General features: G+C 33.1%; 1 protein-coding gene across 1 annotated transcript; it reads left to right on the top strand.

Moving 5' to 3' along the window:
• Positions 1 to 2129: 2129 nt before the first annotated feature.
• Positions 2130 to 5738, top strand: LOC109012118 (F-box protein PP2-A11-like). The gene is made up of 3 exons (XM_018993617.2): positions 2130 to 2639; positions 3015 to 3133; positions 4869 to 5738. Exons 1-3 carry the CDS (start codon positions 2307 to 2309, stop codon positions 5314 to 5316), a joined length of 900 nt encoding a protein of 299 aa, XP_018849162.2. The 5' UTR covers positions 2130 to 2306; the 3' UTR covers positions 5317 to 5738.
• Positions 5739 to 18043: the final 12305 nt, after the last annotated feature.

Here is an 18043-nt window from a genome sequence, read left to right on the forward strand (position 1 = left end):
ATTAGAAGAAAAAATTTCAAAAGACATGAATTTCTATTTTTCCAAATAAAGCGAGTTATTTATTTAAAAAATCTATGTCTAGCATGTCTATACGAAAGAAGTATAGTATTTTCCTTTAGTATTTTTAGAGAATCTGAAGTAATGGAAAATGCTATACATGGATTTCTATTTTTCTAAGTAAAGCAAGTTTGTTTTATTTCCACATACCCACGAACGAAACAACTAGTCACAGATTCACTCAGGTTCAAGGAATTAAATAGAGATCCATACAGATTTACTGTAGTTACAGCCGAGCTGAAGGGAAGGGAGGGGGTGTAGAAAAAAAGAAAGAAAGAGATGAATTTATCTGTGCAGTTTTTATTTTTTAAATATTTTATACAGGCCACTCAAAAAAAGACATGTGGCATCGGTTGAATTATCGGTTTGAACTATCGGTTCGTATAGCATTTTCCTTTTAAAAAATATCAATTTTCAAGGTGGTAGATAATGTCGTACTGAGATATGAATTATATATTAGATTTTTTTGCTTGAATCTGTTCCGCACGTGTTTTGGGTCTATACCATCGACATGATGATAAACTGGGCCTGGGTTCAAGACTACTGTTTCCGGACTGTTTTCACGTGAATTCGATCGAGGTGTCATTTGCTCGAATAATCTAAAGAAAATCTTAATTTAGTAATACCTTTTTTTTTTTTATCATTGATCTTTGTACACTTGAAAATGTGCCTCGCAGAACACGCGCGAGGGATAATTTTACTTATTAATTAATTTATTTTTTAAACACAATATTAATTAAGAAAATTATCGTTTAATAATGAATCAAGATAAGATTAGATGAAATAATTTTAAATAAATATTATAAAATATTATTATTATTTTAAATTTTAAAAATATAAATTATTTATTATATTTTATATAAAAATTTAAAATAATTATAATAATGAGACTAATTGAAATCATGAATCTCAATCCAAACGTGGTGATAGAGTACTTTAATAATTTTACTTACCAATTTAATTTTTTTAAACACAATAATAACCAAAAGCTCTTTAATAATTTTACTTATCAATTTAATTTTTTTAAACACAATAATAACCAAAAGCTCTATACTGAATTAATACTATCTATTTCCAACAAGCGGGCATCGACCGTCGCATCATTTATCATTTATCTTTGGTAAATGTGGTTTGAAAATTAATTAGGAACTTACAAATAAAGTAAATTAAAACATCTTTAAAAAAGGTAACTTACAAAAAATTAGTTTTGAATGATTTATTAAACATTTCAAGAGTTTTATTAAATACATATATTTTTTAATATTTTATTGATATAATTGATCAAAATAATTATTTTATATTAAAAACAAACGATTCAGCTAATTATATTAGTAGAGTGTATAAAAAATATGTAAAAATGACTATACATAAATTTTTTATAAGATGTATACAACTTTTTGAGGCCGTGTTGGTTCAATATTTATTTTTTAGTTATTTCCTTCTTTTTTTTTTTTAAATAATCTTGGTTCCAGTTAAGCCTGAAATTTGATAAATTAATTAAAAAACATAAATACTAATCTCCAATTAGGTTTGAGACAGAGAGAGCCAAAAAAGACCCTCTACTCTCGGCAGGAAAGTACGTTAATCATATAAACTACTTCAGTATTTTATATTTTAGTTGCATTTTTTTAGTAGTTAATGAATTATTTAATTTCGGAATCACAAAATATAAAATTGGAATTCGGAGTCCCACCGATATTAATAAATAGAAAAAAGATATTTATAATCGTAAATTGTATAATTATTATGTAATTATTTTAAAAATATATATAAAAATTAATTTTTTAATAATAAATATGATTATTTTTTAAATAATTATACGATGTTGATTATCTCATCGTGATATGTAAAATTATTTTATTAATTATTCTCTGAATTATTGCTTGGTCCCCGGCCCCTTTTTTTTTCCACGGGCTCCAAAAACGTGCGAGAATAGTCAATAGCATATCATTATTCCAACCCACGCAACATATTCCATGCACACACATATCCACGTCCCTTTTAGAAAACTTTACTTTATTCCTTCTCCTCATATTTTTATATATATATATATAATCAACTCTCTGATCTCTCTCTCTCTCATGCCAATTGCCCAAGAATTACAAGGCCTACTTAATTATACATGAAAATGGCAGCACCATCACCTCTTTCTCATCCAGTCTCTCATCGAATTTATCACCTCATGATTCTCTATCTTCAAACCCATTTTTTTAGTAGGCTTTGATCGATCCTTTGTCTTGAAGTTTTTCATGTTCTCGTTCATGGGGGTTGGTTTCTCTGGTTTTGCAGCAAATCAGAATTATGGAGTTTGTTCTCCATCGAAGCCCGGTCTGGATGACTTGCCGGAGAATTGTATAGCATCCATTCTCAAGTACCTGGATCCGCCGGAAATTTGTAAATTAGCCCAACTGAACAAAACTTTTCGTGGCGCTTCTTGGGCTGATTTTGTGTGGGAGTCGAAGTTGCCTACGGATCATAAGTTCCTTGTTGACAAAGTTCTACATGGAAACCCCGAGAACTTGCCTAAGAAAGAGATTTATGCAAGACTGTGTAGACCCAACAGCTTTGATCATGGCACCAAGGTAAATCTCTCTCTCTCTCTCTCTCTCTCTCTCTCTCGCTCGCTGGTGGTCTACAGCTGGTAGCGAGTGACGAGTAACACTGATTAAACAGCAACATAGACCTATTTTCAATATATAGTGTTGTTTCCAGTGAGCTAATTGCAAGATTTAAATTCCCTAAAACTTGAGATCTTCCTACTTCCTTCATCTTCGTATCCCAAATTCCAACTTTTTTCTTGGTTGGATTAGTAAAATTCTACCAACTTTCCTTCTAGCTAGCTAATATATTTATAGAGAAAAACCTTTTTTTCCTTACTATGTTAGATGTACTATATAAGTAATATATATGTATGTATGTATATATGTATGTATGATCTTTTTGTTCTTATTCTTTAGGAAGTTTGGTTGGACAAGAGTAGTGGTAAGATCTTTATGTTGATTTCGTCGAAGGCATTGAGGATAACTGGGATAGATGATCGAAGATACTGGAATTATCTTCCGACTGAGGAATCCAGGTGAGAGTTTCAATTTAATGCGATTGTGTTTTGGTTTCCAAAATGGACTTTTGCTTTCAAGATGATCCAGAAATCATGCTCAGAATTTCAAGATCTGAAAGTCTTTGATTAAACTCTCTCAAAAAGATCCTCTTTTTGTAGCTAGCGGTAATAATTAGGGTCCGTTTGGATACATAGGTTACTCATCTCACCTCATCTTATCTCATCTTATCTAATTTCAACTAATAATTTCAGTACTATTCACAAACCATCTCAATATAGAAATACCAATTTCTCCCCAAAAAATGTTTAATAGGAGGAGTTGTGTAACTCCTTATAAAACCCAGGATGAGTTTGTTTTTAAGCCGTGTGAGACTTTTCAACACACCCCCTCACGTGTGGGTCGGTATTTCTGATACCATCATCGTATGTAGGTTGCAAGAACCCATTATCGGTCATAAGTTAACCTGCTCTGATACAATATTATAGAAACACATATTTCTCTCCATAAAAGGCATTTAGAAGGAGTAAGGTAACTTCTTATAAAGCTCAGGATGAGTTTGTTCCTAAGCCGTGTGAGATTTCTCAACACTTAACTCATCATCTCATCTTATCTCATTATCCAAACGGGTCCTTAATGTTTAAAAATTACAAATGTTAGAACTAGTTCCTAGGTTTCTATTAGTAGCTGCATTAATCGAGGTGAAAACAGCTTATTAATGAAAACATAGAAAACTAATTAAAAAGTCCTTGCTCTAGTTGATTATTTTCTCTAGATATTTGTTTTCAAGTTCCATATATATATATATATAATTGTGGTCAAATGGAACTTTTTTTAATTGTGTATATATGATCTTACTGTATATATGCTGTTGATCATGGGGATCGGATCAAGAAATAAGTAGTATTAGTACTTTTCCCAATATGACAACATGTAGTTTAATTAAGGACATGATCACAAAGTCTATTTAACCCCTCAAATTAAGTAAATTTATTCTATTTTTTTATGGCATAGCTTGCCTTGTGGACATGGTGTTTGACTTTAATCTATTTTCTCGTTAGATGGCTAGCTTTGAGCTAGCATGGCTTTAATCCTTCCCTAATTTTAAGTCTTATTAATAATTGTGTGTGCATATATATATATATATATATTAAGTTCCTTGCTAGTTTAGCTTTTCTGTAAAACGTTTGATTTTTCAAACCTATTCTGAGACTTTATAATTTTCCAACCACTGTCGTTTGAGAAAGGAATTACATACTTTGCTATATTTTCCATTTAAATAAGGAGGTTTCGATGGAGTGTCGAACTGCATAATTTGATCATTTAGTTGTAAGTATTACGTACGTTATAACTTTTAAAAGAGTACTGATAGAAATCATGTCATGATCGACATGACATCTGAGAAAGACAAGATAATTTCTAGCGATTTAGGTTGTGTTTGGATATTGAAGTGAGTTGAGTTGAGTTTAGTTGAGATGATAAAATATTATTAGAATATTATTTTTTAATATTATTATTATTTTGAGATTTGAAAAAGTTGAATTGTTTATTATATTTTGTATTAAGATTTGAAAAAATTATAATGATGAGTTGATATAAGTTGAGATGAGTTTGGTTAGTGATACCGTCAAGAAATTATTAAAAAAAAATATATATATATATATATATATGTACTTACTCCCGGCTATATAAAGCTATTATTGATAATGAACCGCTCATGTTGATCACTGTTCTTAATTTGATCATGTATGCCAGATTTCACACAATTGCGTACCTTAAAAAAAATTGGTGGGTTGAAATACTTGGAGAGTTGGAGTTCGAATTTCCACCTGGCAAGTACAGCCTATTCTTCCGGCTTCAGCTAGGCAAAGCCTCGAAACGATTTGCTCGAAGGGTCTGTAACCTTGATCAAGTACATGGGTGGGACATCAAACCTGTCCGGTTTCAGCTATCTACAATATCGAACGGTACTGGTGATCAGCATGCAGTAGTACTTTCTCATGGATGTTACCTGCGGGAAACAGGCAAATGGATCCATTACCAAGTGGGTGACTTTGTCGTTGATCATGATGATCAGAACCGTAACACGCCCACGAAGATCAAGTTTTCGATGGACCAGATTGACTGTACACACACCAAAGGTGGTCTATGCGTAGACTCCGTGTTCATATGTCCGACTGAGTTCGGAGAAAGATTGAAATGATTTTAATTAGGAGCGCTTTCAGCTAACTTCAGTTGCAGCTAGCTGGAAACGATAAATTAAAGAGAAATGTAATTGAAGTAGTAGCTAGCTGATCAATTCTTTATACCATTTCTTTTTTCTTAATTTCAAATTATAATTTGCATTTGAATTAGCAAAGTAGAGGACGTACAGGATCAGTGGGTGCCTGCTTATCATGTTTTCTGTTCTATATAAAACATTGATGAGTGTGGTGGTGATCTTAATAGTTGATCATCTCGAGTACTACTGCATACACATGATGAATCAAGATTGTTGTAAATTTGGTTTCTTTAGTTCATGATCACGAAATGGGTACTCATGATGTTCTTCGAGTACGCCTCTTTCTCATCATGATTTGTATTTTGTTATCTCAGTTAATTCTATTTTGCACAGATTAAAACGTACGTACGTCCATATATAATAAGTTTTTCTTGTTTTTGGCGTGCAAAGTAATATCGTTCTCTTGATCTGATCTTCAACGACAGAGACATGAATCTCTTGATGATCTCTTCAACAACAGCGACATGAATCTCAAAAACCATATATATATATATATATATATATATATATATATATTGTTGGAAATATTTTCAAAATAGTATATATATAAAATTTATTATTAATAATATTTTGGGGATTTATTTTTGGAAGTTGTGAATTAGATTGGAAAGAGAGAAGTTATGGAAACTTATAATGGCTATATTATTGTATTTTTGTTTGCAACCATAAGCCTTTAACTGGTTTAGTGGTATTGATGCTTCCCATGTAAACCCATGGACTGGGTTCGATCCACACCTCTTCCGAAGGAAAGGTTTTTGTGGATTTATTTAGAGGCCTCTCCAAGAGGCGTGCTGTCAGCACCAAGGGGTGCATGCGTGAAGCACTGCAATGTTTGGGGTCAAGGGGCGCGCGCACATGCAGCGAGGTGCTGCAATGCTTGGGAAAATGAAAATAAAACTCCGAAAGTGTGCGTCTCATGATTCGAACTGGTGCCATCCAGTTCAAGTGGAAGCAAGGCAACCATTGGACTAAGTCCAACTGTTGTGTCATTTGGCAACAGACATAATATATGTACTGGTTCTGAACAGTTTTCAGAAATACGAAGAGTTATAACTTTTCGTTCACAACCTTTGGTCATCTATAAATAGACCCATTGGCCTGCCATTTGAGAAGAACAGAATATAATTTCGAATTCTCTCTCTCCCAAGTTCTTCACTTCTTCATATTATTAGAACTTGTTAGAATCTGTTTGTTCTCGAGAGAACAGATTTCTAATTTCTTGGTTGAATAGCAAAATCTGAGGGTATTCGGGGTCTAATTTCGTGTGTGCATAACGCAGTTAGACAAACAGACTTGTTCTGGGCTTCATTGTATCTTGGAGGCAAATTTGCTTGTAACCCGTGTGCATACCGTTATTGGTGGGGGCGAATATTGTCTTAAGGAAAGCGACATTGTAACGCGCCTTGAAGCAAACTTTCTCTCACTATTGTCTGTTTTGTAGCCCCTTTTTTCCAACAATCTTAAGACAATATTCCATTATTAATGGCACATAGTTTGAGAGAGTTTGCTGCGGATTTTGTTAAACTCGAACGTTTTGATGGAGCCAATTTTCGACGCTGGCAAAAGAAGATGCACTTTCTCCTGGCCAGTCTTAAAGTAGTGTATGTTCTAACCACTCCTAGGCCGTTTGCAAATGAGGACGAGACAATTGCTCAAAGTCGGGCAAGAATCAAGTGGGAACAAGACGACTACATCTGCAAGGGTCACATCTGCAATGCAATGTCTGACACATTGTTCGACGCGTACCAGAACAAAGCAACCGCCAAGGATCTGTGGGACGCACTTGAGGCTAAGTATCTCTTAGAAGATGCTACAAGTAAGAAATTTCTGGCTACCAAATTTTTCAGTTATAAAATGGTAGACTCTAGGCCTATTGTTGAACAATTCAATGAAATTATGCATATTCTTGATCAATTCACTCAACACAATATGAAGATGGATGATTCTATATCGGTTTCATCCATTATCGATAAACTTCCTCCATCATGGAAAGACTACAAAAGAAGTCTAAAGCATAGAAATGAGGAAATGTCTCTGGAAGATCTAAGCCAACATCTTCGTATAGAAGAGGAAATAAGGCTCAGAGATGGTAAAGAAGAGTGTGACTCTTTGACCTCCAATATGCATATGGTAGAGGAAGGGAAGACTCACAAAATTGGATAACCCAAGCAATCTGGATATGAAAATCGGAAGAGAAAGAATAACTTTGGAAGAAAACAAAGTTACTTCCAAGACAAAAATCAGAAGAAACTGAGTGTAAATTGCTTTCATTGTGGAAAGCCAGGCCATTACAAGAGAGATTGTCGTTTCCTTAAAAAGAAACAACAAAACTCTGACTCCAAAGAGAATTTTATGGCCATGATTTCTGAGGTCAATATTCTCGAAGGAGACAACTCTTGGTGGATTGACTCAGGAGCAACAAGACATGTTTGCAAAGACAAGAGTTTGTTTAAAAAGTATGAGTCGGAAGAAGATGGATGCGTTATCTACATGGGAAATTCATCCACTGCTACAGTTAAAGGCAAAGGCACAATAGATTTGGAGTTCACATCTGGAAAAGTGCTTACTCTCAGGGATGTATATCATGTACCAGAAGTTAGGAAAAATCTTGTATCTGGTAGTCTTCTGAATAAGTATGGGTTTAAATTAATCTTTGAGTCAGATAAATTTGTTCTGACCAAAGGGGGTAATTTTGTGGGGAAGGGATATCTGAGTGAAGGCATGTTCAAACTCAATATTAATAATAAAGTGAATGTTTCTGTTTATATGCTTGATTCATATTCTTTATGGCATTGTCGTTTAGGACATATTCATGCTAGAAAGTTTGATGACATGGTTAATTTAAGTTTAATTCCTAAATATGCTAAAGATATGATAGATAAATGTAGAATATGCATGCAAACAAAAATTACAAGAAAACCTTTTTCTAGAGTAGAAAGGACTTCATCTTTATTGCAATTAATACACAGTGATGTATGTGACATGCATAGCACGCCTACTAGAGGAGGTAAAAAATATTTTGTGACTTTTATAGACGATTTCTCTAGATATTGCTATGTTTATTTGATGCATTCAAAAGACCAAGTTTTGGATAATTTTAAAGCATATAAAAATGAAGCAGAAAATCAATGTGATGTCAAGATAAAATGTCTTAGATCCGATAGAGGAGGTGAATATCACTTTCCTGCTTATTGTGAATCTGTAGGCATTATTCATGAAACTACTATGGCTTACACTCCACAACAAAATGGAGTAGCAGAAAGGAAAAACAGAACTTTAGTAGAAATGGTTAATGCCATGCTTACTAATTCTGGTTTAAACAAAAGTTTTTGGGGAGAAGCTATGCTGACAGCATGCTATATTTTGAATAGAATACCCCACAAGAAAACTAAAGTTTCTCCATATGAATTATGGAAGAAAAGAAAACCAAACTTAAATCATTTTAAAGTTTGGGGTTGTCGAGCCATAGTTAGATTACCTGAACCTAAGATAAAGAAGTTAGGACAAAAAGCCATTGAGTGCATTTTCTTAGGTTATGCACATCACAGTGTTGGCTATAGATTCCTAGTTGTGGAACCTAACGGTTCTGTTGATGTCAATACAGTGATTGAATCCAGGGATGCTGAATTTTTTGAAAATAGATTCAGTGAAATTCCACTTTTTAATGATAAAATAGTGGAATTAGACAGATCACTTGAAAATAATGGTGAATCTGGTGAACCATTTGAACCAAGAAGGAGTAAACGAGTCAGAACTGAAAAGTCATTTGGACCAGATTTTGTTGTGTACTTGGTAGATGGTACAAGAGATTCATCTTGTAACCAAATCATGATTACACACAATGTTGAGAATGATCCTATGGCGTATGAAGAGGCTATGAAGTCTCAGGATGTAGCTTTTTGGAAAGAAGCTATTAATGATGAAATGGATTCAATCATGGGTAATAATACTTGGAAATTAGTAGATTTACCCCCTGGTTCGACACCTATTGGTTGCAAATGGATTTTTAAAAGGAAACTGAAAGTAGATGGAACAATTGAAAAGTTTAAGGCAAGACTAGTAGCAAAGGGTTTTACCCAGAAGGCAGGGTTAGATTATTTTGATACCTACGCACCAGTTGCTAGGATTGCTACTATCAGAACTTTGATTGCCTTAGCAGCCATCTACAAGTTTGAAATCCATCAAATGGATGTTAAGACTGCCTTCTTGAATGGTGAGTTAGAAGAAGAAATTTACATGGAACAACCCGAGGGGTTTGTCATGCTTGGCCAAGAACATAAAGTTTGTAAATTGGTTAAGTCACTTTATGGACTTAAACAAGCACCAAAACAATGGCACGAAAAGTTTGATAAAGCTGTAGTGAAAAATGGTTTTAGGATACATGAATCTGATAAATGTGTCTACAGCAAGTTCAATGGGAATAAAGGTGTTATAATATGCTTATATGTGGATGACATGTTGATTTTTGGCACTGATAATATGAGCATTGAAAGTACTAAGAAATTTTTGTCATCAAATTTCGATATGAAGGATTTGGGTATTGCAAATGTGATTTTGGGTATTAGAATTATAAGAAATGATAATGGTATAACTCTAACCCAATCACATTATATTGAGAAAATATTGAAAAAGTTTAATTACTTTGATTGCAAACCCATGGCTACACCTTTTGATTCAAATTTTAAATTGTATCCTAATACTGGGAGAGCAGTGGATCAACTTGAATATGCTAGAGTTATTGGTTGTCTAATGTATGCTATGACATGTACTAGACCTGATATTGCATTTGCAGTAGGCAAACTTAGTAGGTACACTAGTAACCCAAGTCATATTCATTGGATAGCTGTACAAAGAATTTTCAAATATTTGAAAAATACCATAAATTATGGTATTGAGTACAGCGGATTTCCTTCGGTAGTAGAAGGATACTCAGATGCCAGTTGGATAACTGAGCATGATGATCACAAGTCAACCAGTGGGTGGATATTCACCCTTGGTGGAGGAGCAATCTCCTGGGGATCAAAGAAGCAGACATGCATAACTGACTCTACCATGGCAGCAGAGTTTATAGCATTAGCTTCTTGTAGCAAAGAGGCAGAGTGGCTGAGAAACTTATTAATAGAGATTTCTATTTGGCCAAAACCAATGCCACCAATATCTTTGCATTGTGACAGTCAGGCTACACTGTCGCGGGCCTATAGCCATATATATAATGGCAAGTCTAGGCATATTGGATTAAGACATAGCTATGTAAGGCAATTACTCACAGATGGAGTAATTACAATTGATTTTGTGAGATCTTGTCAAAATTTGGCAGATCCATTAACTAAAGGACTTGCAAGGGATTTGATGTGGAAGACATCAAAGGGGATGAGTTTAAAGCCAATACAATAAAATCACCAATAATGGAAACTCGACTCAACTCTTGAACATATCAAGACTTGAGTTCAATGAGCAAAGTACATTATATGTTCGTGATTTGCAAGCACTGTAATATTTAAATTAGTTTTAAAACTAATTTAATCATCCCAAAGTTTGAAGTGCTTAGTACTGTAATGAAAAGGAGAGGTTGAGCAATAAGCTCTTAATAGACTTATAACATGGTTATGTTAAAGTGTTTAGTTACAGGACACTTTTGATAAGTCTACCTATATGAGTGTCGGGGGTGGTGCCGCCTCCTATGCGAATTACGGCTTTGTCACTAGAGCGCTCATGAAACCAGGATATAGACACAAGGCCAATCCACGTGTCGGCTTTTATGAACTACCCAAAGAGAAGAAAGTTTATATGTGAGATATATCCGGCTAATCGTATAGAATCGCTAGTTCAAAGCATTGTCTACTATGCCATTCTGGTTAGCTTTGATGTATTTTCACTATGTGAAGGTTCAAGTCCAAAAGACACCTTCATTTATGTATAAGTTTTCCTATTCCAACCAGGATGTATTTTGAAAATGGTGGGGGATTGTTGGAAATATTTTCAAAATAGTATATATATAAAATTTATTATTAATAATATTTTGGGGATTTATTTTTGGAAGTTGTGAATTAGTTTGGAAAGAGAGAAGTTATGGAAACTTATAATGGCTATATTATTGTGTTTTTGTTTGCAACCATAAGCCTTTAACTGGTTTAGTGGTATTGATGCTTCCCATGTAAACCCATGGACTGGGTTCGATCCACACCTCTTCCGAAGGAAAGGTTTTTATGGATTTATTTAGAGGCCTCTCCAAGAGGCGTGCTGTCAGCACCAAGGGGTGCATGCGTGAAGCACTGCAATGTTTGGGGTCAAGGGGCGCGCGCGAGGCACATGCAGCGAGGTGCTGCAATGCTTGGGAAAATGAAAATAAAACTCCGAAAGTGTGCGTCTCATGATTCGAACTGGTGCCATCCAGTTCAAGTGGAAGCAAGGCAACCATTGGACTAAGTCCAACTGTTGTGTCATTTGGCAACAGACATAATATATGTACTGGTTCTGAACAGTTTTCAGAAATACGAAGAGTTATAACTTTTCGTTCACAACCTTTGGTCATCTATAAATAGACCCATTGGCCTGCCATTTGAGAAGAACAGAATATAATTTCGAATTCTCTCTCTCCCAAGTTCTTCACTTCTTCATATTATTAGAACTTGTTAGAATCTGTTTGTTCTCGAGAGAACAGATTTCTAATTTCTTGGTTGAATAGCAAAATCTGAGGGTATTCGGGGTCTAATTTCGTGTGTGCATAACGCAGTTAGACAAACAGACTTGTTCTAGGCTTCATTGTATCTTGGAGGCAAATTTGCTTGTAACCCGTGTGCATACCGTTATTGGTGGGGGCGAATATTGTCTTAAGGAAAGCGACATTGTAACGCGCCTTGAAGCAAACTTTCTCTCACTATTGTCTGTTTTGCAGTCCCTTTATTCCAACATATATTATATACTAGGTCGGGAGCTTTGCACGTTTGGTAGAATATATAGGTGGGTGAAACAGTTTTTTTATAAAAATAATATGATTTTTTACAAAAAAAAAAAAAAATTGATTAATGAATAATTTAATGCATAAAAACAAAAAACAAATTTTGATAAATATCTTTGAATAATGATAGGTTAGTTAAGTATAATAATTACATATTTGGATAGATTAAAAAACAAAAAGGATTAGTTCAAAATAGATTAAAAAACAAAAAAGATTAGTTCAAAATACACCATAGTTTAATACAAGTTCAACAAATTGATCATTTTGCTAAACTTGTTTAATACAAGTTTAACAAAAAGATTAGTTCAAAATACTAGTTGGTTGGTTTGTGGCATAATTGATCATTAATTGGTGTCATCTTGTATGTGATCAATTGAGAGGACAATGAAGTTTTTGTGTTATTGTTGCTTGAGTCAATCAAGGTTTGTACCAAGTTGAATCATCGTTTTTTTATGAAGTTTGTGCTGCAATAAACATTTTTAAAAGATAAATATACATGAAAAAGTAAAAAATAAATAAAAACCACAAATTCATCAACCCAAGCAGCATAAACCAATTTAATTAGTCTTGTTTGGTTAAGTCCAATTAATTAATTTTTGCATAATCAGAAGCATATCTATATTTTTAATAAAATTCTTGAGTTTTAATTAAAAAATAAAACAGTAAAAGCCTAGAAAAATGAACCAAAATTGTTCACCGATTGTATTTTTTCCTTTGTTTTTTCCAAACATTTTTTTTTAACTCCCTTAAACATTTTAAAAGATACATAAAAATCGGTTTGGTGATGTTTTGTTAAGTCCAATTTCTAAAATACCAAAATTCTTCACCAATTGTAAAAAAAAAAATTATTTGTTTTTTCACAAACACTTCTTTAAATCCCTTAAACATTTTTAAAAGATAAGTAGAAATGACAAACCAAAAAAAAAAAAAAAAATCACAAATAATATACAAATCCAAAAAAGGGAATTAACAAAATATACAAATCCAACAATATATACAAAAAAAAGATTCTCACTATTCTCAAAAAAAAAAAATGAAGGTCATCTATTTTTTTTAGAAAACCAGAAACATCAATCAAACAAACTGTAGCAACTCACTCAGAATCATTTAAAAATTAATTTTTTTTAAAAAAAAAAATTAACCACTTTTAAAAATTTTAATTTTTTTAAAAATGATTTTCACTTTTAGACGTCACATATTTTTTTCTTAAAAAATGTACTACTTTAGCTTTAAATCCCGCTATTTGCATAAACCAAACATATAACTAAGCTTGCAACCCGACCAAACCGTGCAGTATCTAGGCCCGGCCCGATCCGACCCTCATTGTTTTGCAAGCCAGCTCAACCTGACCCGCTAAAAGTCGGGTCTGATCGACACATTTTTTCCAAAAAAAAACTGAAAAAATGTTCTTATGGCAGTGGGTCGGAAATCAGCAGTACAGCCTGCTTCAACATTGTGCCTTGATCAGCACCTGCAATCATATGAATTGCCACATATAATTGGTCGAATACTGAACTAAACTGAGCATAATCCTATCGTTGAGGTTGACAATGGAGACCTGGTTCATCAACATCGTCTCACTCTGTATCACAGCCCCAACCTTCTCGTCTTCAAGAAATCCTCCAGAAATAAGCAACTCCCTCTCGGACCCCTTAACATCCCCATCATCGGCAACTTCTCTTTGCTTCGCAAGTCCTTCTACAAGCTTGAGCCCATACTCCGCAATCTCCACACCAGGTATGGCCCCATCATTACTCTGCATATCGGCTCCCGTTCGGCTATCTTCGTCGCCAACCGCTCCATCGCCCATCAAGCCCTCGTCCAGAGAAGAAACTACATCGTTCTCGACCACAAAACAAAAGCCGCGACAGATAAGAAACCCAAAGAACTCAGAGGAGAGATGAGGAAGAGAATGGGAATGTTGGGTTTCATTTGCGTGACTTTAGACGGGTTAAAACTTAAAACTGACAGTTGATGGGTTCGACCTGAAAATACATTTAACTCACATTGATCGATCGGGTTGGGTCATATTCTTCGGACGGGTCGGTCCTACAACTTTTTTGCCCAGGCCCACATATAACAATAAAGTACTTTCTACGAAAGGTGTTCCAAGAAACAAAAAGTACTTTCAAATGAGTAAAAAAAATTTTCACTTTTACGATAAGTTTGGATAGTAAGAAATATTGAAAAGTGTTAAAAATATTTATAAATAATAATAAAAAAGTAATAATAAAATATTAAATAGTAATAAAAAATAAGTAAAAAATAAAAAATAAAAAAAAAATAAGTAAAAAATAATAATAAAATATAAAATATAACATCTATAGATTGAACTGTAAAAATATTTTACAGTTCTTAATTTTGCCGACGTTTTGTACTTCCTTTTTCTTTAGTCGTTATATATATATATATATATATATATATATATATATATTTACATACTAGGACTGGAGCAATGTGCAAAACACGTTAGCCTAGTTGGATGAAATTATTATTTTCAAAAAATAATATATTTTTTATAAAAAAAAATGATTTCAATCAATAATGTAATACATAAGAAAAAAAAAAATAAATTCTGGCAAATGTTTTTGGATAATGATAGTTAAGTACATGCTTACATAAATTAGAATATAAAAACATTAGTTCAAAGACAAATGAGTTAAAATAGGCCATAGGTTGATACAAGTTTTGGGAATTGAAATTCCAGTTTTTTCCTAACAAGGAGCATATATGATGCAGATGTTTTCCTGCACATTTTTTTTTTGTTAATATAAAGCTGTGAGCCATTCCAAATTATCAGATTCAGTATTTACAGAAGGTTTAAACTTTAGGAGCTCCACTTCTGATAGTTCAATTGTGTAGATCTTTTTGCTCTCTAAGATAATGGATGGAACTTGGAAGCTCCACTACAAAACAACATATGCTTTAACAAGAAAAAGTTTTCAAAAAAAAAGGGTCCTGCAAAATCAATACTTAAAAAAGAAATAAATCTCAGTGAAAGACAAACAAGAATCCACGAAAATTCAAAGCAACTAAAAACTGTAAAACATATCTTTTAGAGAGATTAGATATGATGAACGAAAACAATCATATGATCACAATTTATAGAGCAGGTTAACGAAATGGGGACTTGTTTTTCTTAGCATTCAGAATTGAGACATAAAACAACTCATGGCTAAAGAATCTCTCCTCTATACACTAAAAAAAATACTAAAATAATTTGTAGGCATCTAATAAAAATAATAATTGCTTTAGAAACTTAGAACAAGAACTTCATTCCTTCATAATAAAATCACTTGGCCAACCACTAATTTAGCAAGTAATTTCTTTGCAAGCCACCCTTCATGTTCCTTGTCTCCATGCTGTAATATAATACATGTTGCTCCAATCCAAGTTTATCCAAAATCCCAAAAAACAAAGAATTCAATGGAGAATCAATACATTCATGGAGGCAAAACAATGTAGATTGTACATTTACATGCAAGAGATGGGAAAGTTTCAGTCAAAATCAAGCGTAAATTTACTAAAATTATCTTCTATCAATGTGGATACAAAAGGCAGCAAAGAAACAGATATCAGTTTCAACCTATACAAACCTACGGATCTTCAAACGGGAAAACATAATGGTGAAAGATGCAAACTACGAAAGAAAATATAAGCAAGATAGGAAATGCAATAGGGAAGAAACTTACTAACCTCTACTGATTTAACACGTAAAAATGAAGGCTTGCATCATTAAAAAGTGATTCAAGAATAGGAAGAAGTAGAGCTGAACCTATAGCAGAATTTTTTGTAGAAATTGTACACATCTTGGGTTCCTCTCTTTATAAGAAAACAGGGCAGAAAATCATCTCATCTCTTTAAGCTGTAGGTTGCACAATTTATGCTCCTTTCTGACTTCCCTGCACTTGGCTACACACCCAACTAAACAAGAATTGGAAGAAAAAAATGTAAGAATAGATGGCTAAACTTAGTCATCTAGCAAATGAAATTTAAGCCAAAGTTTCTGCCTTATATAGTGAAGATATAAGCTGAAAATGAAGGAAAAATTGCTGTTGCACAAGTAGCAAACATCAAGAATTGTTTGATGTACTTTGAACTCTAACGGGTGGGTTTAAACCTATTTATAGATCCTTATTGGAAGGTGAAACTCACTACATAAATTCTAGACAACAGCAGAAATTCAAGGAAAAGCAAAACATGGTTGCTATTTGTGTGCATAGCTTGAACCTGAGAATGAAAGAGGAGATTTTGAACTTACCAACTGAGATGGTGTCTTAGAGTTCCTCCCAAGTATTTACTCAACATGTGTTTTCGATTTTATTTTTGAATGGTTTTTGTAAAAACTATTATAGCCTCGAAAGGTCACAAATATGCTTTGCTCCGCAAAAGATTATCGTGTTCGTTGTGTTTTTTGCTTTCATGTTGACTAACATACATGCATTATACCTTTGATATCCCATTTCAATCTGTTCTAAATGGGATATGTATACTTTCAGACTAAAAAGTAAAATTCATCTTCCAGGTTTTTTTCCGACTTCTAATCAAAGTTGGTTGAAACAATAAAAATTAAATATTCCAGATAATTTGTCCTCTATTTTCTTCCATTTTTGTCCACCTTTCTAGGAAACCAAACAAAGAAGAAAAGCCTCAACCACTCGATGGACACAGAAGAAAAAAAAAAAAAAGCAAACAAAACCCTAGTCGACTAACACAAACAAAACCTTCCATCAGTCGATCCCTTTCCCCAACACTTAAACCATCCCTTTCTCCAAGACTCAACTTGACGCACTGACACAAATAATCCTATCAGCCGATCCCTTTCCTCAAAACTCAAACCCCCCCTCCCCATTAAAAGACAATCATTTACATACAATACATGGATGAAATACATGATATGTGCTTAACAAAATGACAAAAACAACATCACAAAAAAAAAAGAAAGAAAAGAAAAGAAATACATGGATGAACAAAAATTACCGTTCATCATTGTTCATACCCGATAGACGATTCTTATCATAGAATTGATATATATATATATATATATAAGAGTAATTAATTAAAAGGAGATATGTCATTAAATTTTAAATACTTGTTTAAAAAATGATGAATAATAATATATGTTTAAAAAAGAAACAAGTACAAGCTACGAGTCTACCTTCACCAAATTACGTACCAATCCGCACACAAATTAAAGTGAGGCAGCTAGGGACGGATTACTGAGTAATCTACCAATTCTGATCTTACAGCAAAGTTGAAAGAATCATTTATCACCAACTGATCTTGAGACTTCCAACTCCCCCTCTTATCCCTCAAACTCATTAAATTCATTCTTTATTGTTTTTTAATATCATGTATCTCATTTTTTTTAAACGAACCTACAGTTTATTATAAGAAAAATATTTATTTATAAAATTTCTCTTTATCTTTTATCCTTTCATATGTTTAGAAAGTGTTTTAAAGTGGGTACAATAGAAAACCTTTTAAAATATATGTAAGTGTGTGCATTCCTTTTAAAAGATATAAGTAAATATAAAATTTATATAAAAAAGTATTTTTTAATAATAAATATCACATTTTTTATTCTAAGTACAAGTATATATTAGTAAGTTTATATTAGTAAGTTTATTTCTAAGTAACCGTGATTTTATCTTTCTAAGCTTCGTATAAAATATAGAGAAATGATATTTA

This window comes from Juglans regia, chromosome 10, assembly GCF_001411555.2.
Source record: "Juglans regia cultivar Chandler chromosome 10, Walnut 2.0, whole genome shotgun sequence".
NCBI lineage: Eukaryota > Viridiplantae > Streptophyta > Magnoliopsida > Fagales > Juglandaceae > Juglans > Juglans regia.